We start from the raw sequence: 27,804 nt of genomic DNA on the forward strand, positions 1-27,804 counted from the left end.
ATTGTACCACTTGTATGTAAATTTCATGACTTCATCTTTTCTAACAGCTACATAGTACTCCATTGTGTAGATGTACCAAAGTTTCTTTAACCAGTCATCTGTTCTTGGGCATTCAGGTTTCTTCCAGTTTCTGGCTATTGTAAAGAGGGCTGCAATGAACAAACAAGTGCAGATGTCACTTCGACTATACATTTTTGCCTCTCTGGGATATATTCCCAAGAGTGGTATTGCTGGGTCAAATGGGAGCTCAATTTCTAATTTTTTGAGAATCGTCCATACTGTTTTCCAGAAGGGCTGAACCAGTGGACATTCCCACCAACAGTGAAGGAGTGTCCCTTTCTCGCCACATCCACGCCAGCATCGGTTGCTTTTGTTCTTTTGAATTTGGGCCAGTCTCTGAGGTGTGAGATGGTATCTCATTGTGGTTTTGATCTGCATCTCCCTGATGATTAATGATGTAGAGCATTTTCTCATGTGCTTTTTTGCCATTCGGATTTCTTCTTTGAGAAAGTTTCTGTTCATTTCATTGCCCCATTTTTGGATGGGGTTGGATGTTTTCTTCTTGTGGAGTTTAACAAGTATTTTGTATATCCTGGATATCAACCCCTTGTCAGATGTGTATTCGGTGAATATCCTTTCCCATTCTGTAGACTGTCTTTGTATTTTGGTCACTGTTTCTTTGGAGGTGCAGAAGCTTCTTAGTTTAAGATAGTCCCATTTATCTATCTCTGTTTTCACTTGCTCGGCCAGTGGCGTGGCATCTTTGAAGATACCATTAGCTTCAATGTCATGGAGGGTTTTGCCAACTTTATCTTCAATGTACCTTATGGTTTATGGTCTGATGTTGAGGTCTTTAATCCATTTTGATCTTACTTTTGTACATGGTGTTAGGCAGAGTTCTGAGCCTATTTTTTTGCATGTAGCCATCCAGTGATGCCAACACAATTTATTAAAGAGGCTTTCCTTACTCCACTTCACATTACTTGCACCTTTATCAAAGATTAGATGAGCATATGATTGAGGGGAGATGTCAGTGTATTCAACCCTGTTCCATTGGTCTGCAGTTCTGCCTTTGTTCCAGTACCATGCTGTTTTAATTATTACTGCTTTGTAGTACAGTTTGAAGTTCGGGAGGTTGATTCCTCCCATTTTCTTTTTCCCAAGAATTGCTTTAGCTATTCGTGGGGGCTTATTGTTCCATATAAATTTCAAGAGTGTTTGCTCCATTTCTTTGAAGAATGTCATGGGTATCCTTATAGGGATTGCATTGAATTTATACAATGCTTTCGGTAGTATTGCCATTTTGACAATGTTAAGTCTCCCGACCCATGAGCAGGGGATATCTTTCCATTTCCTCATGTCCTCTTTTATTTCCTGAAGTAGCGTTTTGTAGTTTTCTTTGTACAGGTCCTTTACTTCCTTAGTTAAGCTGATTCCTAGGTACTTGATTTTCTGGGGCACAATTGTGAATGGGATTGTTTTTTTCATGTTGCTTTCTTCTCTCTCACTGTTTGCGTATAGGAAAGCCATGGACTTTTGGGTATTGATTTTATAACCTGCAACTTTACTATACGAGTCTATTGTTTCTAAGAGTTTTTTGGTGGAAGTTATTGGGTACTCTAAGTAGAGTATCATATCATCTGCGAATAGTGAGAGCTTGATTTCTTCCTTTCCTACCTGAATGCCCTTAATATCTTTTTCCTGCCTAATCGCTATTGCAAGTACTTCCAGTACTATATTGAACAGCAGTGGAGAGAGTGGGCATCCCTGTCTCGTCCCTGATCTTAGAGGGAAGGCTCTCAGTTTTTCCCCATTGAGGATGATGCTTGCTGTAGGCTTGTGGTAGATGGCTTTAATTATGTTGAGGAAGGTCCCCTCTATACCCATTTTGGCTAGGGTTTTCATCATAAAGGGGTGCTGGATCTTATCAAATGCTTTCTCTGCATCTATTGATATGATCATATGCTTTTTATCTTTTCTTTTGTTGATATGGTGGATTATGTTGATTGATTTCCGAATGTTGAACCATCCTTGCATCCCTGGGATGAATCCTACTTGGTCATGGTGTATGATCTTTTTGATGAGTAGTTGGATTCTATTTGCTAGTAGTTTGTTGAGGATCTTTGCATCTGTGTTCATCAGGGATATCGGCCTGTAATTCTCTTTCTTTGTGGTATCTCTGTCTGCTTTTGGTATCAGTGTGATATTTGCTTCGTAGAAACTGTTTGGAAGTGTTTTTGATATTTCAATTTCGTGGAAAAGCTTAAAGAGTATTGGGAGTAAGTCCTCTTTAAAGATTTGGAAGAATTCACTAGTGAATCCATCCGGGCCAGGACTTTTGTGCTTGGGGAGACTTTTTATTACCATTTCAATTTCCTTGATGGTGATAGGTCTGTTCAGGTATTCCAGGTCTTCTTGGTTCAGCCTTGGGAGTCTGTAGGAGTCTAGGAATTTATCCATTTCCTCGAGGTTTTGATGTTCCGTGGCATAAAGCTTCTCAAAGTACTCCCTGAGGATCCTCTGAATTTCTGTGGTTTCTGTTGTAATGACCCCCTTTTCATTTCTGATTCGGTTTATTAGGGTTTTCTCTCTCCCTTTCTTTGTGAGTTTTGCTAGAGGCTTATCGATCTTGTTAATTTTCTCAAAGAACCAGCTCTTGGTTTCATTGATCTTTCGGATTGTTTTTTGGGTTTCCATCTCGTTAATCTCTGCTCTGAGTTTTATTATTTCCTTTCTCCTGTTCGGGTTGTGCTCCTTTTTTTGGTCCTTCTCCAAGCTCTTAAGCTGTGAGGTTAGGTTACTTATGTGTGCTCGCTCCTCCTTCCTGAGGAATGCTTGTAGAGCTATAAACTTTCCTCTTAACACAGCCTTTGCTGTGTCCCATAAGTTTTGGTAACTCGTGTTCTCATTTTCATTCGTTTCTAGGAATCTTTTGATTTCCTCTTTGATTTCCTGTCTAATCCACTCGTTGTTCAATAGTGCACTGTTTAATTTCCAGGTGTTTGATTTAGTTTTCTGTTTTTGTGTGTGATTTACTTCTAATTTCAGTGCATTATGGTCTGAGAAGATTGTTGATACAATCTCTACCTTCTTAATTTTATGGAGGCATGTTTTGTGGCTCAGCATGTGGTCTATCTTGGAGAATGTTCCATGTACGCTTGAGAAGAATGTGTATTCAGCTTTTTGTGGATGAAGTGTCCTGTATATATCTACTAAGTCCCTTTCTTCCATTGTTTCCCTCAAATGAAGTATGTCCTTGCTAAGCTTGAGTCTGGTTGATCTATCAAGAGGTGACAAAGCAGTGTTGAAGTCTCCCACTAGTATTGTGTTGCTATTGATGTCTTTTTCCAAATCTATGAGTAGTTGTTTTAAGTACTTTGCTGGTCTCTCATTAGGTGCATATACATTTATTATTGTAAGTTCTTCCTGTTGTACAGATCCTCTGATCAATAAGTAATGGCCTTCACTGTCTCTTATGACCTTCCTCACTCTGAAATCAATGTGGTCTGATATAAGGATGGCTACCCCAGCTTTTTTATGGGAGCTGTTTGCCTGTAGGATTGTTTTCCAGCCTTTGACTCTGAGTCTGTGTTTGCTTTGACTATTGAGATGCGTTTCTTGCAGGCAGCAGAATGTTGGGTTCAATTTTCTAATCCATCCTGCCACTCTATGTCTTTTAATTGGTGCGTTTAGCCCATTGACATTGAGAGAGATTATTGTTATGGGATTTTGTCCCATTGTTATGTTAAAATTGGGTGTATTTGAGGGGCCTTTCTTGCCTTAAAGTAGCCCATTTAGTTGTTCTTGTAACCATGGTTTTGAGTCTATGAAGTTCCTGAGCTGTTGTTTGTCTGTGAAACTGTGTGTTGTTCCTTCTATTATGAATGAGAGTCTTGCTGGGAAAAGTATTTTGGGGGAGGCATTTATTTCATTGAGTTTTTTTACTATGTCCCACCACTGTTTTCGGGCCATGAGGGTTTCATCAGAAAAATCAGCTGTGAATTTTAAGGATGCTCCTTTGTAAGAGATTTCTTTCTTCGATCTTGCTGCTTTCAGAATTTTGTCTCTGTCTAAGGTTTTGGTCATTTTGATCAGAATGTGTCTTGGGGTATTTTTATTCGGATTTCTTCTAGCTGGTACCCTTCGGGCCTCCTGAATGTGGTCACAAGTTTTCTTCAGCTCTGGAAATGTTGTAGCAATGATGTCTTTGACAGTTTCTTCTTCATCGAGGTTTTCTTCCTGTCCCTCTGGGACTCCAATAATTCTTATGTTACCCCTCTTGGCTTCATCACGATCTTCTCTTGCCATCTGTTCCCGAATTGTGAGTCTCTTTTCCATTTTCTGCTCTTTTCTGGAGAGTCTCTGAACTTCATCTTCGAGCTCACTGATTCTGTTCTCAGCCGCTGTTACTCTGCTGCTGAGGCCTTCCACTGAGCTTTTCAATTCACCTACGAGATTTTTCAGGTCTGACATTTCTGATTGCATTTTCCTCATTTCTGCCTTCAGATCCTCTTGTCTTCTATTGGCATTGGTTTCCATTGTTTCTTTTAATTCCCTAAGCATCCTAAGTAGCTCCCTTCTGAATTCCTTGTCAGAGAGGTTGTCTAACACTACAGTACTGTTGGTGTCATCTGGGCTAGACTCTTCAATATGAATGTTTGGTGGGCTTTTGCGTTGCTTTACCATTGTGAGAGGTATGGTTTAGTCCTTCACGTTCAGTGTTACTATTCTGCTTGATATGCAGTGTGAGTTAAGATAGGCTTATGAGTTATTGGCAACTTTATTTCTAGTGGCTGAGCTAAAATAGAGAAGTTTCCATCTAAGAAGTTAGCTTATGGTTCCTATGGCATATGTAGTGGGAAAATATTTCCCACTACATATGCTAACGCGTGTGCCTGTTTTTTTAATTGCTGTGGTTTTAGAAGTGATCTTATATTCATATACTAAATATAAATGTACTATATTTCATCCAGATATAATCTTAAACTAACATGTATCATTTTCCTTTTACATATTTAAGGAAGTAATAACCTCCTAAGTGTAACAGACATGTTTATATAACTTTATTTGAGATTTATAGATTTGGCCACTTGATTTCTGTACAGTTTTCTCCTGCCGCTTGGTATACTTTAACCCATATTATAAACTTATGTTTGCTGACTGGTATGTAAATTATCTACTGTGACAATCATTTTATTAAAAAACAGATTTGGTTTAAAATAATCCTGAGTTGTAATCTGTTATATAATAAAATATTTGACTGGTCTTCCTCATCTTGTTTTCTAGGAAGAGTCCAAGTCTTGTTATTCATGGTGGATCTTTGAGATCATATCTCAATTTTTGGCTAACAAGATGACTCACAATTTGGCCATGGAATAAAGACCAGTCATATAAATTGGCAATTCAGGCTTTGAACAGGGAGGTATCTGCCTGATTTCCAGGGAGGAGAGGTGAGTTGGAGACTGGGGTCAATCGTATGGCCAATGACTCAGTCAATCATGACTGTGAAATGAAACCGAAATAAAAATATTGGAATTAAGATTTAGTTGAGTTTCGCTGCTGGCTGAAATAGTAGGTTCAGAAGGCTCAGGAAGGTGAGAGTCTTTGCCTGCCTCTTCCCCTTCCCTTTTTCATTCTGAAGACCAGGATCACACATCAAGCTGAGGTATTTCCTGGTGTTTCATCCTTTAGTTTGGGGGGCTCACACAGGCGTGACTGCCAGCGTGCTGGAGGGTGCTGCAGTACTTGGGGTGCCCCACAGGGACTGCACCTCTCGTGTGGGGTGGGTGCTGTTGAGGATTGAACTTCAGGCAAGGCGGGTGCTCTACCAGCTGAGTTATCCCCCAGAGATCAAAAGATAATATTTTTAGTCTCGCCGTTTGGACTCAAAAAAGCGCAGCTACAGTAACACAAGTCTTTGGTGAAAGGTGCTAAAGGTGTTAACAGTGAGATCTTACAAGACTGACTCTATGGCAACTCAGAAAGCAGAATTGTGATCTTATCACTCTTAGTCGCTCAGCTCTGGACGGTGTTCCATGAACTCTAGGGTTAGGAAAGAATAGTGTTCTTCACTTATTCGGAGATAGTCATTCCATGCCAATGCAGTCATGGGTGTCTTCCAGGGACCGGTGCTGCCAGGGGAAAGGGAGCAGCAGGATGTCATCAAGCTCCAGCTGTCTTCATTGGTACCAGTCGGGGGCAGGCTCTACCACTCCTCTAAACTTAAGTCCTCTATTTCCCAAGGAGGTATAAAGATTAATTATCAGAGAATGAAAGGTGCAAGCAAAAAATTGTCTCCCCCCATTTTATAAACATTATCTCTTCTTTTTTGAGACAGCTAAGAAATAAAGGTAGACCAAGTATCATTTCCACTTACCCCCAAACTTATAATTCCCTCTTAAGAGCAGACATTTATAAAAGATAAACTATCATAATTGATACATCTTTCAAAGAGCTCTACTAAGCAGTATAGTCTCTTCTTGAATAAGTCATTGAATTGATATAATGTATCAGGTGATAGGAACAAATACCCCTGGTAATCCATAAAGTTGATAAGACTGTAAAAAGACACAGCAAAAGTCCTTCACGACCATATACTTTCCTTCAAGAATATTTATTATTCCATTTAACAACTGGATTATTTGACTAAACATGAAACTCAGTAAGCCAAATACATTAAGACATTTCCAGAAACAAAGTTAATTGATAATTCATTTTCAGTACTGAAATAGGATGACAGAAAAGATAAGCATACCTTAACCTTCGTTTTCTTTGGTAACCTCTAAGAATTTTTTGAGAGAGGGAGTCCAGTCTTGCCTCATAATTACATAATTTATTTTAAGCTAAGTTTCCTTCTAACAAAGTATGCGATTTTTTTTCTTTTCATGTTCCCTTCAGAATTGTTTAAGTATCTTCATAGCGTTGCTGAGAATCTTATAAAAAATACCGCACTAAAGCATGCTCTTTAGTAAGGATACTCAAAAGAATGATGTAAACACTTGTACTTTGCCAGGCCAAGTTGATATTTTGAATTGCTGCAATTTCTTAAGTAAACACATGAAGGAGTTTGTGGAAATGTAAAAAAAAAATAAATTACGAAGACTATTTTTATGCTGCAACAAATAAATTAAAATCATACTGATACATAGTGGAGGAATCTGAGGGTGTGGTATAATATACTTTTTCAGAATTTGAAGAAACAGTTTTTGGTGGATCTGTGAGGTCCATGAGAGATAATGAGGCTAGAGACGTTCAAATTCTCAAAGTGCTTGCAAAGACACCCAATTTTTGAGAAAACAGACAAGGTTGATTAGTGTGGAAATCATTAAGTCTGCATAGAAGTAATTTTAATTTTAATTAAGTATTCTTGAAAGGATAGCAGAGCTGTTATCGATCTTCTGACTGCAGACTTATTAATAGATATTATTTTAAAAGAGTGGGGATGACAAGTTTTCAATGAGCAGGATATAGCAGTGAAGAACCCATGGAGATATCTGCCAGGTTTATACACTGCCATCTTCAGTGTGGGAATAAGCAGTCTCACTGGTGGGTTTGAGGAATTATTGCCTATGCGAGAAGAGCTCTAAGTTCAACGTTCGGTAAACATCTGGCGCTCAAAATTTCTCTTCCTGCGTTTCCTCTGGAGAGTCAAGAATCTTTCTGACTGAAACCAGAAGGTTCTGTCTCATGCAGGGGAAGACAAAATAATACAATTTCAAGTTTCACAATGCTCTCTGATCTCAGCATGAATTAAAGGGTAAGAACGGGTGGTTAGGGGACTAGTTTGGATGCTGCTCTAAAACTCCAGGTGTTAGGATGAGAAATTTGGAAAGGAGTGGGGATGGCAAGTTTTCAGTGAGCAGGATATGGCAGTGAAGGAAGAACCATTGAGATATCTGCCAGGTTTATAGACACCTCTTAGAAAGCAAGCGCTCGCTCGATTCCTTTAGCTAAATGCAGGATAGTCAAGAAGGAAAGAGTGGTCCTTGTTCAGGAGCAGCTGGCAGGGTTCCGGAAATAGAGCTCTCTATGGGGATGGAGAGCCATCCCTGTGTCCTGCATCTTGACTCTGCGCCACTGCTCACCGACTTTATTGGAAGTCTTGTAAAAGCTTTTACTTCACTCTGTGTCCAAATAAACGTGAGCCATGAGGGACTATTTCTATACAGGACATGTTCAAAATGTGTCTTCACAAAATCAGTTCAAATCACCCTGTGTGTGCTGGACATGCAATGGGGATTTTGGTGCTGAGGCGAAGCTTCTAAGTGATGCTCAGGGTCTCTTAATGTGAGGCTGGTGCTGTGGAGTCACCCCGCCACCAGGGCCATCCCCAAGGTATACTAGAGGGGGACTGGGGGAGTCTGTGGAGGGCTGGGGGCTGGACTCAGAGTCTTTTGTCTATTCTATCTCTTTGAACATGACCCTTAGCTAAATTTCATTTGTTGAAGGAAAGAGGAAATCGACTGATTCCCTTCTATGTTTTCTAGTTTTTTGGGCAGGATAAACTCTTCCTTGAGAGTAAGTAAAATCAACCTGGAAAGAAGTTAACAACAATAAATTCTAGGTTCACTAGGTAATAAAATCCACTTTGGAAAGTTTAGTCAGGTATGTAAATGATGGAAGATTTGGTACTGCAGAAGACATGAGCGGGAGGGTGGTATCTTTATTCAGGTAAAATAAAGAACTCTGCAGAGAAAGCAACAGTTCAAACTTTGACTACAATTGGACTTCACGATCACGACCACCCTGTTGTTCGTCGATTGCCTCGAGCAGGTGCCAGTAACGTCTTCTTCGTCCTAGCCCTGAGTTTTTTTTTTTTTTAAAGTGCCATATTCAAGGCTTTTTCAGGGTTAGGAGAATGAGACCCATCATTGTTACTGGTATTTGGCATATTGGGTATACCACGGGGAGTTTGCCAGACTCTGCCGTGTGGGCATGTTACATTTGGTAGCCTGCCAGTTTGACCGAATTAGGAATGAGATGATAAGATGTCGCGCGGCCTGAGTGTGATGATCTCTGGATCCTGGCCGTTGTTGGAGTTACACGGCAGTTGGTGGGTGTAACTGTCTAGTTACTGGCAGGTCCAGTCCCAAACTGTACAGGCTTGGAGATCTCAGCCCCGGGTCCCACACACCTGGGTTCCTCTGTCAGTTCTTTTATGCGTGAGGCTCATCCAAGTGTGTGGAGAGTGCTCTCAGCATGGCCTTGGCTGGGCCTTGGTGGTCTTCAGCTGTTGGGCCCTGGTGGAGACAGTCAGGCATAGGGTAGGAGACTCTGTCTTGTTCTCTCCCAGGAGCTGAGTGTGACTTGGACTTATACACTAAATATAAGTTTGGCTACCGACTCACCATATCAGAGTAATAATAAAACCTAATTGATCTTAAAAATCTTCATGAAAGTTGATAAGAAATATTTGTATTTTCATCTGAAAAACCTTGAGCATCTATTAGATACCAGGGAGCATTTTGTGCATGTCCTTCTCTGGAGGAGCAGAGATTTGCTTCACTTGGCCTCAGTATACTTCCTGTCCTGTGACTTCTCTTCTGAACACGTTAGTTCAGGGTCCTTCCATGTCCGTGTTATTGACCAGGTACAGTCAGGGGTGGTGCTTGAACTGTTTCCTAGCCAGCAGGCCGCTGAGCAGTTGTAAAACTGGGTCACAGAGTTGCCTGCTTTAGAACTAGGGCTCATTCTGAGGGAACTGGCAAGGGCCATTTGGATGCTGAGTAGGGAAGGTTGGGAATACCCTGGGGGGAGGTCTAAGATGACAGTGGGGTAAGGGTAGTCTCGTTGGCATATTTCAGTGTTTTAGTAACTAGAATGGCCATTCCAGTACTTTGTCAGTTGAACATTGGCCCTGAAAAATATATGCACCTCTGGCGCCTGCTCTCTCCACGTGTAAAGTCAATCTCACTTTTTACCATCTAGATATTCCTGCTCTGAATAACAGTGAGTATTTGTTAGAAACTGTGCTACTTGGGTTATTCTGGAAATGACCTGCCAGCTCAGAGTCCCCCTTTGCTTCCTGATTTGCACTCTATTAAATTTGGATTAAATGCTTTGTTTTTAATATCAATAAAATGGAAATCTAGTGTGCCTTTTCTAATGTGCTTTGACAAAGTAAAAGTGATGAAATCCTTTCATTCGCTGGCTGGCATGCAAACTAATGAAAAGATTATCATAGATTCCTAAAGTCAGCAAGTCTTTCAACAAATTTTTAATTACGTATTGATACTATAATCTGTATTTCTGTATTAGAAAAGTTAATGTGCTCACTACTCTAAGAAGTTTATTAATGATAATAGACGTTACAGTTTATGTAAATTAGCAAGTTCTGCTGAATTTGAAATGAGGGGGTAAAAGGACTCCATTAGAAGAGATAATGGTGATGCAATAAAAAAGTGCAATCCTTAGCAAGATTTTATGTTTATAAAAACATTATTCAACTACTATTACTAATTTCAGTTGTATTATATGTAACAGAGTAAGTATCTTCTGATGTTGGGCAGTGAGTTCTGTGGTAAATTTTTAGTCTCTTACTAGAAATTAAGGTGTTATGATTACCGAAGTGTAGTCCATTTCTTCTGCAATATATATATATATATACACATATACATATATATATATATATATATATATATATATATATACACACACTGACATCCGTCTGACATCCGTCGACGATCAAGGATCAGGGACGCTGTCTCATTTGCCAAGGTGTTGAAAATCAGATGGGCTGGTCACGTAATGAGATTTAAAGATGACCATTGGACTAGAGCTGTTACTGATTGGATTCCACGGGATGTCAAAAGACCGCGTGGCCGCCCACCTACCAGATGGTCAGACTTCTTCGTCAAGATCATGAACGATCGGTTTGAGGCCCTTCATGTTCCCGGAGCGAACAGATGCCATTGGGCTACACTAGCACGCGACAGGGACAAATGGAGATGTTACTGGCGCCCACTCAAGCAAATTGACGACTAACGGGAAGTTAAGTGATTAAGTGATTATATATATTGCTGTTTCTTGAAATTATTTGGGGGGTAGGGGCTTATGTCTTGCTTACTGACTCCTGTCAGGACTCAGGGTGCCATATGGGGTGCTGGGGACTTTTAATCTCATTCAGCTGAGTGCAAGGCAAGTGCCTGACCCACAGTACCATATTGTATTGTCTCTCTGGCTATAGGTACTGATGATTTTTCAGGTCCAAATGCTAATAGTTATTTTACTTTTCCAATGGAGTTTTGTTCAATTTTTAAAGTTGTACACCAGTTATTTCAAATGGTGGTATAGGTTGATCATTTACAATTAATCCCTGCTTACAAGATGTTACTTTTAAAATCCTTGATGAAATTTCATTTTAATACTCGAATAGGTGTGTATTTGGTAACCAAAAATATTTTCTAATGAACCTCAAAGCTGCATTTCCTGATGGCTATCGTCAAATTCAAGTTTGCTTAAGGAATTTGCCAGACCTTCTCTAATAAGCTATTAGAAAGAGCTTTTAAAAATAAATGAAAATGGACGTTAGATTCCCCTGTGAGACAGAATGTTCACATTTTGCAGAAGGATAAGAGACCAGATGTGTCTGCCCAAACTGAATGAAAATAGCATGTGCTTGGCTGTCACTGATGATAGCGGACTCCTCAACCCCCAATGCACAGTCTTATATCATAAATGCAGATTTTTTTAAGTTGGAGAACATTATAAAATATCCTTTAACTCACTCATTTGCCTACTGAATTTTATCCTTACCTGCAATATTTCTGAATCCAGCAACATCAAAGGCAGTGACATGTCTTTGCTATTGGTTCCTTCACTGGGGAACACTGATGGCCATTTTTTTATTAAATTTTTTCCCCTGAGTCTTAGATGACTATGCTAAAGGGCTGAAGGGCTATTCCCTGCTCTATGCTTGAGGACCACTTCTGGTGGTGTTCCGGGGACCTTGAAGTACTAGGGTTGACCCCAAGTATCCTGAATGCAAAACATATGCTCCATTCCTGAGATCCATCTCTCCAGTCTTGGGGCTCATTTTAAGATTAGGAGCCCCCTTTTGTTCATCATGCTAAGTGAAATGAATCAGAAAGAGAGGAACAGACATAGAAAGATTGCATTCATCTGGGGAATATAAAGTAACAAAACAGGAGACTAACACCCAAGAATAGCCGAGATAAGTACCAGGAGGTCCACTCCATGGTTTGGAGGTGAGCCACACATGCTAGGGGAAAAGACAGTTCAGATAGAGAAGGGAGCACCAAATAAAGGGTATTGGGAGGATCCTTCCAGCATGAGAGATGCATGCTGAAAGTAGACTATAGACCGAACATGATTGTCACTCAATGCCTCTTTTGCATACCACAGCACCCAAAAGGAGAGAGAAAACTAAAGGGAATGCCCTGCCACAGGGGTGGGGTGGGATGGGGGTATGGGGGGCGCGAGGGATACTGGGAGCACTGGAGGTGGAGAATGGGCACTGGTGGAGGGATGGGTACTCAATCATTGTATAACTGAAACCCAAGCACAAAAAATTGTAAGTCTACAACTGTATCTCATGGTGTTTCACTAATAAAATTAAAAAAAATAAAATAAAATTAGGAACACCCAAGCTAGAGGAGAAAGGCAAGATGCAATCCAGTTAAGGAAGACAGCATTTTCCTAAGCATAGCTAAGATTTTTGCTCATTCCACACAGCAAGTCAAGAGCTGGGGCAGCATTTCCTCCACAATAGGGTCTGTGTATTAGCATAAGACCATGAAAACTACAAAAAGGAAAGTGGCCTCTGTGTCTCCATGGACACTGTCAGGCGGGAAGTTCCTCAGATCCAGTTGATTTCCGACAGGTTAGCAGTCTAGCCTCCCTTTGGGGACCTTCAGGAACCTCAGGGAAGGTTCTTCCTCTAGTTCTCAACATTATCAAGATTACTAGGAATTCCCTTGGATAACCAGCAGGAAGCAGGGCAATTAGATTTACATCTGGGTTTGGGCTGGGAGGGCAGTAAAGAAGCTGTAGTCATAATTTAAGTGGTTTTTAAATATATGGATTTCTGGCTTTGATTCTACCATAAAGTAGTTTTTTATACACTAGCACAAGTCACTTTATTTTATTTGGTGTTCAATTTCCTGAGCTGTATAGTGAGAATAAATATATTTACTTACCAGAGCAATTGTAAGAATTAAAGGAAATAATGCAGACTATCTATATCTATATCTATCTATATCTGTATCTACATATATAGATAGATTTTAAAAAATGTAAGACTTAAGATAGTATATATTTAAAAAGTTTATAAAAACCTAAAACTATAAATATATTTACAAAACCCAAAGGTTTGATTTGTTCTCATGGTGGCTTTAAATTTAGCAGCTTTGTACCTCTAATGTCTTAATAGGAAGTAAATTAACACATATTTAGAAATGTGCAGAATTCACATTAACCAAATGTCATCCCAGTCCAAAAAAAGCTTTTCAACTTGAGGATTTTTGAAGAACACTGAAGATGGCAATTTTATGGTACTGAACATAATAATAAAAACAGCAGCTGCCATCTGCTGAGTGTTTACTATGTGTTGATCACCGTTCCCTAACGTTTCACAGTTCTGTTCTCTTCTACAGAGTACTGCTGGGGAACGTGGGGGTTTAATTCTGCCTTTGTTCATGCCTATCCTCGCCTGACAGAAATGTTGACTGTGTTTGATTAAGCATTGAAGAACACAAGAGCCTTCATGATTATTCTCTATTGCCTCAAGAAACATAATTTGAGTTTTCAACCAGGATTGAAGAATGAGAACTGTTTTTAGCTTGCCTCTTGAGTTAAGAATATAAGAATGACCAAATAGAGACCAGGGGGGTATCAAAGGGCAGGAATGCATGTCCTGTGCTCAATGTCTCACTGAGCACAGCTGGGGTGACCTGTGTAGCTACTAGCGCCTGTTGGACCCAAGCTGACCTCACATCCAGGCTCCAGCATTGGAGCTGAGCACTGCTTTGAAAACCTCCCCCTCCCTCCCTCCTAATCCCCACTAATATGAATCAATTTATACTTTGAATTATTCTTTGGATTCATGGTAATTTTTAGCTGAACATTTTAAATCTTGCAGAATGCTTGTCTGTCCTTAACAGATATACTTGTAAGTATTTACAGGTAAGTATAAGATTGGCACTCATTGTTTCATCCAAGTGATGACAAAATTTTAGATAATGTTCTGCTTTCTTTTGTTTTTTTTTTGTTTTTTTTGAAAATATTCTATTTTCATTGGAACTTGACAGTGAATGTTGTCTCTTTCATCAGATCTGTCTGAACAGTGTTCTGTTTATCCTGAAGACTACCAAGTCAGTCATAACAAACAACAAAAACCTCCCTCAGTTTTCATTTTTTAAAAATTTCATTTTATTTGACTTCATGGTGTTTTATTTCCTTTCACAGATCCCTTTCTCTTTCTCTTCTTGCTTAAGAAGAAGCTACAAGGTCGATTTTCCGTTTTCTTCTCCAAATATCTCTTGTTGATTTGCATTGCTAATACTAGCAGTCTTAGACTTCTGATGATGGTAGAGTTAATGTCTGTGATTGCGATAGGGTTGCCAGAGGCCTCTGCCACACACAGTGGCAATGTGTACACATGTTCACACACTGTACCGTTCCTGTTTATATCCCAGTTTCATGGGAGTTCACAAATGCCATCATGACATTTTCACACTTTCCCATGGATAGTACTATCCTTGCTTTCTTGACAAACTATCAAAGCACAGCAAAGATGTACTTAGAGTTACTTATCTCTTTTGGGGAGCAGATGTATTTAATGTTAAAAATACAAATATGGGGCCCTGATGCTACCCAGAAAATATTTGGACATCTGTATCTTCCAGATAGAAACTGAATACACTTTTCAAATGTTAACATCTTTGTATATAAGCCTGGGTTAGGTACCATGCGGATCAACTCCCATGTATCTTGGCTTTAGTGCCTTAAGTAGAACAACCATTCCACAAGATGGGCATCATACTTTCTGAAGTAATGATTAGCCCAAAAACTTCCATGGATGGGTGTTTGAGAGACGTATAATCTGTGTCCACAGATTTACAAAATACAGTCTCCGTGCCATTTTGTTTGTGTTTTGGGGTTACACCTGGAGTTGCTCGGGATCACTCCTGGCAGTGCTCCGGGGGTCATATATAGTGCTGGGATGGAACCCCGCTCAGCTGTTTGTGTGGAGAACCCTGTGCTCGGTGCTCTCTCTCTGGTCCTCTGCCATTTTGAACTGGAAATATGTAAGAAAATTAAGTGAGGATTTTGGAATCATTGATTCCACAACTTTAACAAATCATTCTTTGTCAAGGGAACAGTTATATTTTAGAGTTTTAAAACCATATCCAAAATTTTCAGATTTATTTTGCACACTATTGATAGGTACAATCAAGAGGATTAGGTTAGAAACACAATTTGATGGGGTTGGATTTATTAATTATGTGAATATCTCTCTATATGGAATGCTACAAAAATGGAGACATTTTGAATCCCTTCTGAGTGGTAAGTTTTTCTGCTTTGATGACTTGCACGGGACAAGTACTTGATACCTCCATGAATGAGAATGACAATAATGTTATGGACAAAATTTAGTTTCTTCTCCCAAGATACTGTCTACCCAGGGAAGGAGATGCTGAGCAAATAGACCCCCTCCATGTGTTTGTGTCCTGTGAGAAAAACTTACAAATGCAAAGAGAAAATACCGTCTCCCACACAGCACATGCTGTACTTGTAAATCATGATACACTATTTCTGATGAGCACAAACATTTGCCCAAAGGCTATGCTTTCTGTAACTTTTACTGTTAAATTTCTTGTTTCCAATCAGAAATGCTTTCATTATAAAGTATTCTGTTTGGGGAATGTTCCATCACTCTTAGGTATATTCTAGATTTTTTTTTTGGGTGGGGTGGAGGCACACCTGCTGATGCTCAGAACTTCCTCCTGGCTCCGTGCTTAGGAATCACTCCTGGTTGTTCTCCCAGGATCTTAGGGGGTTTAGGGCAATCAAACCTGGGTCAGCTGCATTCAAAGCAATCACTCTACTTGCTCTGCTATTTCTCTGGCCCTATTTTCAGTATTACTGAAACAATTTTTCCCTGTTACAATAGTTTCCTAGATCGAGTCTTCATTATCTCCAACCTAATTCTATTTTCTTACCCTTCAATCCCATTTCCCACCAATTCTCCCTGACACCTGAATCTCCTTTGTCTTCCAGAATGTTCCTAAAGTCCTGATCCAAATAAGAACATTGCCCTGGCTACTCTAGTGATGCATACCTCTGGATGAGGGGGCTCTTATTCCTGTATTGTTTGGCAGTAGACCATGGGAGCTCTTTGTTGAAGAATTGTTCCATGTACATATTATGAAATCCCAGTGTAACAGGAAAATTCTGGATAGGATTTACGTCTTACTGCAGCTTTTGTGACCACAACTGGCAGAGCTGATGGTGGAGTGATCCAGGGCCACACCAAGTGGTGCTAGGGCTGTCCAGGGATGTACCAGGTGATACTCGGGTGCGTGTGGAGCCGAGTATCTGCAGGCAAGGCAGGCACCTAACCCCGGTACCATGTAACCAAGTGCTTAGAGAGTCAGGCAAAGATGCTCTTAAGTGAGACCCTGCTGAGTGGAGTGAGGTACACCCCCCCCCCCCGCCTTTGAAAGGCGTCACGTGGCACATTGGCTGCAGTGCCCGACTGGGTCAGCACAAGATGCGTGCTCAGCTAGCGTCTCTGCATCCAAACCGGCTCATTCCTACAGTGAGTATAAATGAGTTCAATGTGATATTCCACGTGAGGTACTCACCAAGGCAAATTTTTTGTTGAGGATCATCTGCTCCACCAAGGATGACTCATTGTGGAAGAGGTGGGGCTGCATGTGGCTCCACATGTGCGGAAACCACCAGAACTCATCCACGGAGCCCAGAAGACGGTCATCTCCTTCGTCCTCCTCTTCAGTCCCTTCAAGGGGGAAAATTTGATTCCATCAACACCGGTTCTACTGATTATCAACCCATCATCTGATTACGTACTCCTGCCTATCTAGTTAAGAGAGGGGATTTTATACTCTTTTGGATGCCTGCAAGACTTTGAACTGTAGCAAAGCAAAATATGATACTTGGGAAATAAGCAAGGGATTGAATTGCCACAAAACTCTATAAAGAGTCCTTTAACATGAGACATGTACACAAAATTATTGCCAAATGGAGATACACACCCATTTCCATGGACTTTGGGTGCTTTGGTCTAGTTGTACAGCTCATAGTCTGGGGGATGGTTGGGATGGGAGTGGGGGGAGGACTGAGTCAGGAGACGTTATGCAGAGCTCTGGGCTTAGATGACCTCAACATGGGCTGGGTCAGGCCAGCCACAGAAAAATCATTTCATCTTTTCTTTGGGTTTCTTGCTCATAGAAGAAGAAGCTGCGGCTTAGTGAAAAGTATTGTTTGAAGAAATGGAGAAAGGGCTGGAGACAGAGTACAGGGTTTCAGACCTGGTACTGCATATGGTCCTCTGAGCATTTTTCAAGAACAACCCTTGAGCACAGAGCCAGGGGTTGCTCCTGAGCACTGCCAGGGGTGGCCCAAACCACCCTACACTCCCAAAGAAGCAAAGCAAGGAGATAAGGGAAATGTAGGAATTGCCTTTGGGAAGATGAGAAAAGACCGTGGGCAGAAAGGAGAAAGGGCAGAGGTGACAGAGGAGGCTGAGAAATGTTCAAGCCAGTGCAAAGCCTCCCGTGGGTCCTGGAATTGTTTTTCCCTCAGGGGTTTAGAAACAGATTTTCCACCAAGAAACACATCTTTCTCTGATGGCCAGCTCTGTTGCTAGTCTCCTGACCCTTCCAATCTTGGTTGGTTTCATTTCCCTCATTCACTTGAGAGAGAGTGTGTGTGTGTGTGTGTGTGTGTGTGTGTGTGTGTGTGTGTGTTGGGGGGGGGAATCCTAAGTTTCTCTGAAATGAATCCTGCAGGAAAGAGTCTCTTCCCGCACTTCCCAGGGACAGATTCCTTATTAAGCAGGAAGGGATGGCAGTAAAGGGCATCTTGGTCCTATCCTGTTGCATCACATGATGCTCTTAATCATTTCAGAATTGCGCTGCCACAGTTCAAGTCCAGACTGTACCCTGTACTGACCAAGCTTCTGGACCAGAGGGGTCTTCAAACAGTGCTCTGGCTGTGTAGGGAATGTGGCCTCTCACATTTTCACTGGTGGCTCTGTAAGGAGCAACTGTAACAGGACCTGCAGGTAATGAGGGAGGATGAGTGGCAGCCCGCGCATCCTGCGATCCCTATTCTCTCAGGCAATTTCCCAGGAGAAGAAAGGCAGAAACCACTGTCAGGCAAAGAACCAGCACCTGTGATTTATTATCAGTAAAAGCCACTTCCCAGAGATAAAGGTGCAGGCTAAGGCTGCATGGAATTCTAATCCGTACAGGAGGAACGAGCGTTAGTGACGGGGCATGAGAGGAATGACAATCCTTCAAGGAGAAGAGCTTCCCATCTCACAGACAGAATTCCACCCCTTACCCTCACACTGTCATAAGGGGTATGAACTCTCGCTCCTATCCCTTATTTCTCCCTCTGTATCATACACATGCTGCCATAGTCGGACAACGACAGCTTTGGGAGTTAAAAAGATTTTGGTCTTATGTTTCCGACACATTTGATGGGTATGATTGTGGGCAAGTCACATAAGCTCTGTAAAGGAGGAGAAGCTGGATGGCTTCTTATACTATTGTTTAATAATTGATCAAAAGGAGGAATTGTCTGCCTAGTTCGGGCCTGGGTCAGGTCATGTGAAATGCCCCTTTGCTCTCCTTCATCTGTATTTCCTATTTCTGTTCTCCTTGTGTGTTTTGTTTTTGTGTTTTTGTTTTCACTGTGACAGTGTTCAGTGTGATGGCCAGGGTGGCCGCCAAGAGATTATATTAGCCATTGGTTTTAGTTGATGAGTTACCAATATTGATCTCTCTAGGGGCAGCAGACTAATGATTGTACAGTCCTGGGGCATCTTCTAGAAAGGAGTGGGAACTGCTGGGATGGTGCAGTCAAGATTTTTGAGCCCCAAGCAAGATGGGGCTTGTGGATCAATTCACCTTTTGGTCACTGTGTCCTTTTTTTGGGGCGGGGGGTAATGCCCCTTGGGCTGGGGGCTCTAGTTGTCTCAGGTGCAGTTGCAGGGGGATGAGGGTGCAAGCTCCGTTTATTCATTACAGATGGGAGATTTCCTGGGGAGTGTTGAGTGATGTTGTATTTTTCGGAAAAGGTGCCATTAAGCCACCTTAACCTTGTGGTACTGACCTTGGTGTGAGTTGATCAGTAATGTAGCTCAGGTAGAGAGTGTGCTTGTGACTGGTCATGCTTTCCTACACGTCTCTGGACATAGGCACAAACTGTGGTGACTTTTGGGGCTTCTATGTACTTTGCATTGAGATAGGGAATCTGATGACAATTGGTTTCCCTGCAATTAAACATCTTTACTTATAGCCATGAAAATTTTCTTTTGCTTAAAACTTTGTTTGTCTCTAGATACTGCCTTAGCTCTGTGCTAAATACAGGCAGAAACTTCTTGAGATTTTCCAGTGACCTTTCCATGTCCCCTGGGTAAAGCCAGCTGAGATTTCCTATTTTATGAAAATTCACCCCTTCCACTCCTGTATCTGCTTTCTTCCCTTTCCCCTATATATCTCGCTATTATTATTGTTATTATTATTATTATTATTATTATTATTATTATTATTATTCTGCTTGGCCTTTATCCCACGTTCTTTTTTTTAAAGCAGGACAGAGACCTCAAGGTTCTGCCAAAGGTTGACAGGACAGTTGATTTCCTTGTATGAATATCAGGGTGAAACCTGCTATTAAAATGTTCATATTCTGGCCTGGGATGAGGCCTTGCAGTAGAGTATATACCTTGCATGCAAGAGGGCCTGGGTTTGATCTAGCACCACACACAAAAAAGGAGAGAAAATTCCTACATTTGGATTATGGGGAGTTAGACAAATGATATCTTTCCTGACAGCTGTATATAAATTCAGAGTAGGCATAATTGAAGCCTTTTCTTTATGCTGTATAATTCTTTTTTTGGTCTGATTTCCTTTAATCCTAATTTTAATACCAATGTAGGAATTTTTACATCCATATTAATTACATTGAGAACAAGTGAATCTATTGCCGATTAAACATTATGATAGGAAAATTTAAGCTTAGTTGCACATGGTTGAATTGACCCTTATCTCCGCTGCCCCTTAATCTTCCCACATACCCATTTTTGTCGGAAGTGGAGGAAGGCAAAAGGACTAGAAATAAAATTCCTCAATTTTAAATGTCATTTCTTAAGTTGTTACGCCACAGTGAAATCGTCAAATTACTGCAAATTTGAAAAACATGCATCAAGTTAGGTAGTATTTGCCTTCAGCATTTTACCTGTCCGTTTTCCTTTGGGCTGGAGCGATAGCACAGCGGGTAGGGCGTTTGCCTTGCATGCAGCCAACATGGCCGACCAGAGTTCGATTCCTCCACCCCTCTCGGAGAGCCCGGCAAGCTACCGAGAGTATTCGATATGCCAGACACAGTAACAACAAAGTCTCCAATGGAGACGTTACTGGGCCCGCTCGAGCAAATCGATGATCAACGGGAGGGCCTTTACTTTTACTTTACTTTATTTTACCTGTAGTTATGTCCTACTTTGGGGCTGGAGCAATAGCACAGCAGGTTAGGCATCTGCCTTGCATGTGGTTGACCCGGGTTCGATTCCTCCGGCCCTCTCGAAGAGCCTGGAAAGCTACCGAGAGTATCTTGCCTGCACCGCAAAGCCTGGCAAGCTCCCAGTGACATATTCAGTATGCCAAAAACAGTAACAACAAGTCTCACAATTTGTTGTGAGACGTTACTGGTGCCTGCTCGAGCAAATCGATAAACAACGGGAGGACAGTGTTACCTGCTTTGATATTATATTAAAAACATCACTGATTGAGACTTGAGCTTTTTTGTCAAACACTGCTGTGGTTTTATGAACATGTTTATAATATTTTTTATATTCACATAACATTGCACTGCTCAGATGAGTTTCAGATATGGACTATACACTGCTGAAAGTCAGATTCCATCCTTTCCTGTGTGACTTGTATCTGATTCACCTCACATTTCTCCACTTCTCTTCTGTCAATCTTGCAGCATTAAAGGTTTTCTGTTTTATTTAGTTCATCTTTTTGCTTGTTTGTTTTTGATATATCAAATATGATTACAATCACATGAGGGTGTCTTTTAAAGTCTGATTTATTTCATCAAGCATAATGACCTCTGTTTAGTTCATGTTGTTTCCTAGAGCAGGGATTTATATGTTTTTCATAGTTGAGTGTTATTCCACGTGTGTATGTTCTGCATCTTCTTATCCATTCATCAGTTTGTGGGCACTAAGTTGACTCCTGTTCTTGGCTACTGTGGGTTCCCTTCTCTTCTTCAGCTCCTTCAATATGGACAGTTGTTTATCTTTTAGTTATCAGCCATTTTCATGTGATTGATCATTGTTTTGGTTTGCATGGTCCTGACAGAATCTGATGGACATTTTTTTCCTCTTTCTACTGGCCATCTGTGGATCTTCTGTACATCTTCTTTGAACAAGTGTATATTCAAATCCTCCATTTTTAAAATTGGGTTGTTTCTGTAGTTTATTTTTATGTACCTTTGGTATAATTTGGATATCAGCTCCTTGTTGTATATATGATGATACGAATGCTTTCTCCTATGTAATAGAATGTCTTCTCCTTTTTACACACATTTCTTTCACTGTGCAGAAACTTTTAAGTTTAGCCAAGCCCCATTACTTAACGTGTGCTTCTGTTTGGCTTGCCACTGGAGTCAAATTATCAAAGGTTAGAGTCAAATTCCCAAAATTTCACACCACTAAGGCTGACCTCAAGGAGTTTGTTGCCTATATTTTCTTCTGTTTTCAGGCCTCAAGGCCTAAATACATTTTAAAATGAATTATTGTGCACAGTGTCAGAGAGTGATCTAATCTTGCGTTTTTTGTATATGGGTGACCAGTTTTCCTCGTGCCATTTATTGAAGAGCGTTGTTCCATTGTAAATGTCATTTAATTTGGATGGAAACTGTAAGTACGGGCCACTGTAACTCATTTTACAAATCAGAAAATTGCAACTTGGAGAAATGTCCCCAGCTTGCCGAGGACCAGCCATAGGTGACTTTTCCTAACTGTGCTGTTCTATCTGGACTAAACTTCTACATTCTGAGGGCCTCAGTCCATCTGGAAAAACATCTTTATAAAAGGCTCGTTTCAAGGGATGCTTCCTCAGGGATAGAGCAGACACAAAAGCTGGCCCAGGGGCTTTGCACATGGGTGCTGGCTTTCCTGGTGAGCAGTTTCCTGTGTTCTGCCTATTCTGCTTTTCTCCTTTATTTTTTCTACCTTGGCCCTCTGTTCCCAGCACCTGCTCACTGAGATGGTGGACATAACCTCAATACACAATCTGAATTCTAACCCAGACTAAGCATCTCCAAATCCAGGGATCTTATGTAGAATTTAGGAAAAAGAAATTTACTAATCCAGTATAACATTATATTCCATGTTGTAAATTAAATCTATGATTTAATTGGAGATTATAATATTGTTGGTTCTCAGTAATTTGTGAAATAGGCAAATAGAACCTAGATATAAGTAATCTTTGTCACTCATTGTCTTACCTGAAACCAGGATTGCTGATTAATAAAATCTATTTTATCTTATGCATAAGACTTGCGCTCTTATTGACCAGAAGTTTCTAAGTTAACTAGATATGTAATATTTGTCCTTCATCTCCTAAGTGTCTTTGTTCTTATCTAGGAAAAAAAGTCATATCTTTAGTTCCTAAGATTCCATAGAAAGTTCTTGATTAAGTCCTTAGAGCATAGTGTTGCATACTAAAAATGAATGTTAGTTTTTATACCTTCATCTCTTCATATCTCACAAAATGCATAAGCCTTTCAACATTAAAAGTAAATAAAATAAGATGGAATCTTGTCCCGAAATAGTCTTATGAATATGACTGTACATTTTTCTCCTTCCCTTGAGGACAGAATAAAGTTTATAAAATTTTAATAGAAAAGGGAATTACTCATAGAAAGGAAGATACTGTAATTCAACTGCACTTGACAATATCTAATTTTTTGAAAGATTTGGAGTATTCAGATTTCAGTGCACTGGAAAATGATTTCAGTGTGTTTAGACACTTCTAGCTAAAGTTGTGGTTTTTTTTTTGTGGAAGTTCTTATATTATAGACAGAAGCATGACCCTTCCCACCTGTCTTCATTTCCTTCCATTTCTTTCTGTGGCTGAAAGGGGAAATCTGCATTGTGAGCTGTGGGAATTGCCAAGTCAGGAGAGAGAACAAATCTTCCTGAAACAAGGAGGGTAACTGGCTCAGGATTTGCTATTGGGAAAAAAACATAGGAAAGTTTTGAGTTGCTATGAGTGCTCTTACATTCATTAGATTTCACTATCACTGTCCTCCTGTTGTTCATCAATTTGCTCGAGTGCGCCCAGTAACTTCTCCATTGTGAGACGTTACTGTGTTTGGCATGTTGAATACATCATGGGTTTAAGAAAGAAAATTTAAAATTATTCTTATTACTTAGAGTGAATTACTTAGAGTGGGCTGGAGCGATAGCACAGCTTACCAGCTGTTTGCCTTGCACGCGACCAACCCGGTTAGATTCCTCTGTCCCTCTCAGAGAGCCCTGCAAGATACCAAGAGTATCCCACCTGCACAGCAGAGCCTGGAAAGCTCCCGGTGGGATATCTGATATGCCAAAAACAGTAACAACAAGTCTTACAATGGAGACATTACTGGTGCCTGCTCGAGCAAATTGATGAACAATGGGAGGACAGTGCTATGTGCAATGTTACTTAGAGTGACTTCCTTTTCCAACACAAGATGGTTAAGTTGTATTCTCTGATCTTGTTCCATAGAAATACCAATAGTTAAAATAGGGCAAGTATTTTAAAATAGGGCAAGTATTTTATTTTTATTTAATCGTTTGTTATTTTTCAGTAGGTCTTGTTTTAGTTGCTAGTGTTAAAGCAGTAAAACTTCTTGCTTGCTCTTTTCTTGTTTTTTTTTTTATTTTATTTTTTTAACTTTTGGCAACACCTGGTGGTGTTCAGGGTCTGATCCTAGTTCTGTGGTCAGGAGTAGCCCTGGGCGGGCACAGAGGATCATGTGTAGTGCCAAGGATTCAAACCAAGGCACACAGCATGTGCTGCAGCACCTTTAGCTTCTGTACCTCTGCCCAAGCAACAAAGCTTTTAGGAAGCATTCTTATTTTAGTCATGGAAGAGAGATGACAGGTAAATGTTATTTTTCTATGGGACATATGCAGTGTTGCTCAGGGCCCTCATGTTGCTCAGGACCATGGAAGCAATATTCGGCCTGGCACTGATGACGCAGTGCTCGGGTACAGCTTGGTGGTGGGGACCACCATGGCCACACCTTATGGTTCTGGGTGGGAATATGTGGTGACGTGCCAAAGTCAGGGCCTTTAGAACAAAGATTTTTCAACACCATTCATGATCAAACCAGTAGCAATATGAGAATTGCTTCCTTAATTGAACAAAGACTGTCAATCAAATAATCATCTGCAGTGCTTCCCTGAGAACAGGGATAAACCTACTGGAAGATCGTCCCTGGCATCAGGAGTAAGGTGCCAGTGGCGGTGCTACTGCCGTTACCTAACTGAAGACCCATGCCAGTGCACTAGACAAAGAAAAGAAACTGAATTATACCTTCAGAGAGGAAGAAGTGTAACTTCACTGTTCAGAATTCAAAATGAAATAAGCAGGAAATATAGCAAGCCCAGTCTCCAAACTATAGAATTTAGAGATGAACATAGCAAGGTTATCGATACAGGATCATCTCACAGAATCAATTCCATTTCTAAATACATCAACAAAGAAATGGAAAAATAAAATAGGAGGCAAGATACCCCTTACTTTTTATAATTAAATAAGACATATGTTTCCTTTCAAATATGAAATATAATCAAGATATTTCTATATTATGAAATGATTGACATTATAAGTCTGATATCCATCCATCACCATACATGAGGATGATTTTTCCCTGTGATAAAAATTTGTAAGATCTATTCTTAGTAACTTTAAAATTTATAATACGATGTTAACCATTGTTCCCATTATGTGTATTATATCCCATAAAATATTTATTTTCTACTTTCTGACCTCTTCACCATTTTTTCCAACCCCTCACTTTCTGTCTTTGACAACCATCACTTCATGCCTTTCCTTATAAACTTGTTTTTCATTCTATGCATAATTGAGATTATACGTATGTCTTTCTCTGTCTAACTTATTTCACTTAGCATAGTGACATCAAGGTTTGTCCATGTTGTTGTGAGTGGCAATATTTCTTTCTGTTTTATGATTTAATAACATCCCATTGTATATATGTCTCCATATGTATGCGTGTGTATGTAGCTATGATCAGTTTTCTTCACCCACAGATGGGCACTTGGTTGCTTCAGTATCTTTTTCAGTATCTTTGCTGGTGTGAATAATGTGGGACAGAATATGGCATGAAGAGAATTTTTTTACAAATCAATGTTTTCCTTTTCTCAGGTGGAATTATTATTTATATGGAGGCTCTGTTTTTGATTTTTTTGAGAATCCCTCTACTGTTTTTCATGGTGTCAGCGCGAGTTTCCATTCCTACCAATTGTGCAGGAGCCTTCCAGATTCTCCAAACCCTCATCAACATCTGTTATTTCTGATCTTTTTGATGATGGCTATTCTAACAAGTGTGAAATTCTATTTAATCATGCTTTTGATTTGCATTTTTGATGATTAGTGATATTAAACATCTTTTCATTTACTTGTTGGATATCTATATATATTCCTTGGAAAAAATTTGTTCAAATTCTCTGCTCATTTAAAAATTATATTTTTGCTATTTATATTAGTTAAAATATATTCTATATATACATATATGATTTGCTATCATTTTCTCCCATATGGTAATTCACCTCTCCTTCCTTCCTTCCTTCCTTCCTTCCTTCCTTCCTCCTTTCCTTCCTCCTTTCCTTCCTTCTTTTCTTCCTGCCTCACACACAGCTGTGCTCATAACTTATTTTTGCCTCTGCACTCAGGGATTACATCTGGCTATGCTGGAGGGACCATATGTGGTGCTGGGATCAAACCCCAGCCACATGCAAAGCAAGTGCCTTACCTGCTGTACTATCACTCCAGCCCTGCCTTTCATTTTGGAGGGTTGTTCCCTTAGTTTATAGAAGAGAAGGTAAAAAGAATTTCTACAAATCCTCAGTAGACAACACAATAGAAAAATAAAACCCCACATGTTTTACAAAAATGCATATCTAAATGGCCAACAGACACATTTCAGAAAAATGTACATTGTAGTTATCATATGGTATCTGTTTATGCCCATCAGAAAGGCTGATACCAAAAAGACAAGTAATATTTAATATTAGCGAGAACTTTGAGCTTCAGGAATGATCATATGCCTCTGGGGATATAAATTGGCAGCCATTTTGAAAACTGGCATTCTTTACTGAAGCTGATGACAACTACCCTATAACCAGTACTTCTATCCCAGCTTGACAATCAAGAAAAAAATAATCATGTCCTCTGGAGGATAGTTACAAAAATGGTCTTAATATAGCTATTAAAGAACCAAAACACTGGAAACAGGCTATTCCTCTGCATTAGAAAGGAACGATAGGATGTCTGATATAATAAAACAATGGAGTACTCTGACAATGAAGAAATTTCAACTCTGTACTGTGGTATTGGTGAAACCAAAATAATACCAAGCAAATCAAGCTAAGTATAGAAAAGACTATAGGATTCCTCTTGTACACATCCCAAAGCCAGCCAACCCTCTCAGGGTTACAGCAGTCTGGACAGTGATTGGTCTGAGGGAAGCTCCCGACTGGAGCAGAAGCAGGAAGTGGTTCTCAAGAATTTTCTCTCCTCATTTGCACGCTGACTGCACAATTGTGTGTGCACTGTGAAAAGTCACTGAGCCTGATGCTAATTATTTATTCCCTTTCATCTATGCAAATTAGAGACCAATAGGAAAGAAAGGTCATTAGATGATTCTATGGTGACTAAACTTTCAAACCGTTAACATTTAGTAAAGGTTAAAAAGTACTGTGTTCAGTGGGCTTGCGTAACAGGAGGGAAGTAGAGTGGGAGTGTAGGAATGTGGGAACTGGAGGGGTGTGCAAGTTTAAAAAGAGAGGGCAGAGAGCAAATGAAACCATCATCCTTCCCTTACCTGTATGGTAAAATTTCCCTGAAAATCCCAGGTTGAAAGTAAAATTTGCAATTTGTGCACGCAGAAGAGTCTGAGTATCAAGTAGGGCCTGGAACACATAATTTAAAAAAATGTATCAGGGAGAGAATGGCATTGAGAAGTTTTTAGAAGTATCTTCCCTTTTTTGCATTCATAGGATAAAATCAGTCCTTTGTACATGTGAGAATTAAATGAGAGAAAGCAGTTTCTTTACCCCTTTAAAACTAGAGAGATATTTTTGAGATTACATAAAACATACACACATTTATCCTTTAGCTTGCAATAAATCAGCAAAACATGTCAGCTAGAAAAAGGCAGTTAAATGAAAAGTTTGTTATGAATGCATCAAAGGTACTAGTCTCCAGTACATAAAACATATCTGCCTTTTACCTTTCAGGGCTGTAGATTACCAGTTGTCAAAAGAAGGGCACCTATTTAAGGGGAACTGCAAGG

The 27,804-nt window shown here is 40.1% G+C and overlaps 1 protein-coding gene across 1 annotated transcript in view; it reads right to left on the reverse strand.

The window, feature by feature from the left end:
- LOC130026079 (bifunctional heparan sulfate N-deacetylase/N-sulfotransferase 3) overlaps nt 1-27,804 on the reverse strand; it is a 158,456-nt gene that overhangs the window by 89,442 nt on the left and 41,210 nt on the right. Inside the window, exons 3-4 of the mRNA XM_056116770.1 lie at nt 27,334-27,421; nt 16,827-16,981 (exon numbers count right to left, since the gene is read on the reverse strand). Coding sequence (XP_055972745.1) covers nt 16,827-16,981; nt 27,334-27,421 — 243 coding nt within the window. The remainder of the gene's footprint in view (nt 1-16,826; nt 16,982-27,333; nt 27,422-27,804) is intronic.

Source organism: Sorex fumeus, unplaced genomic scaffold (assembly GCF_029834395.1).
Source record: "Sorex fumeus unplaced genomic scaffold, SorFum_2.1 ptg000033l, whole genome shotgun sequence".
Classification (NCBI taxonomy): domain Eukaryota; kingdom Metazoa; phylum Chordata; class Mammalia; order Eulipotyphla; family Soricidae; genus Sorex; species Sorex fumeus.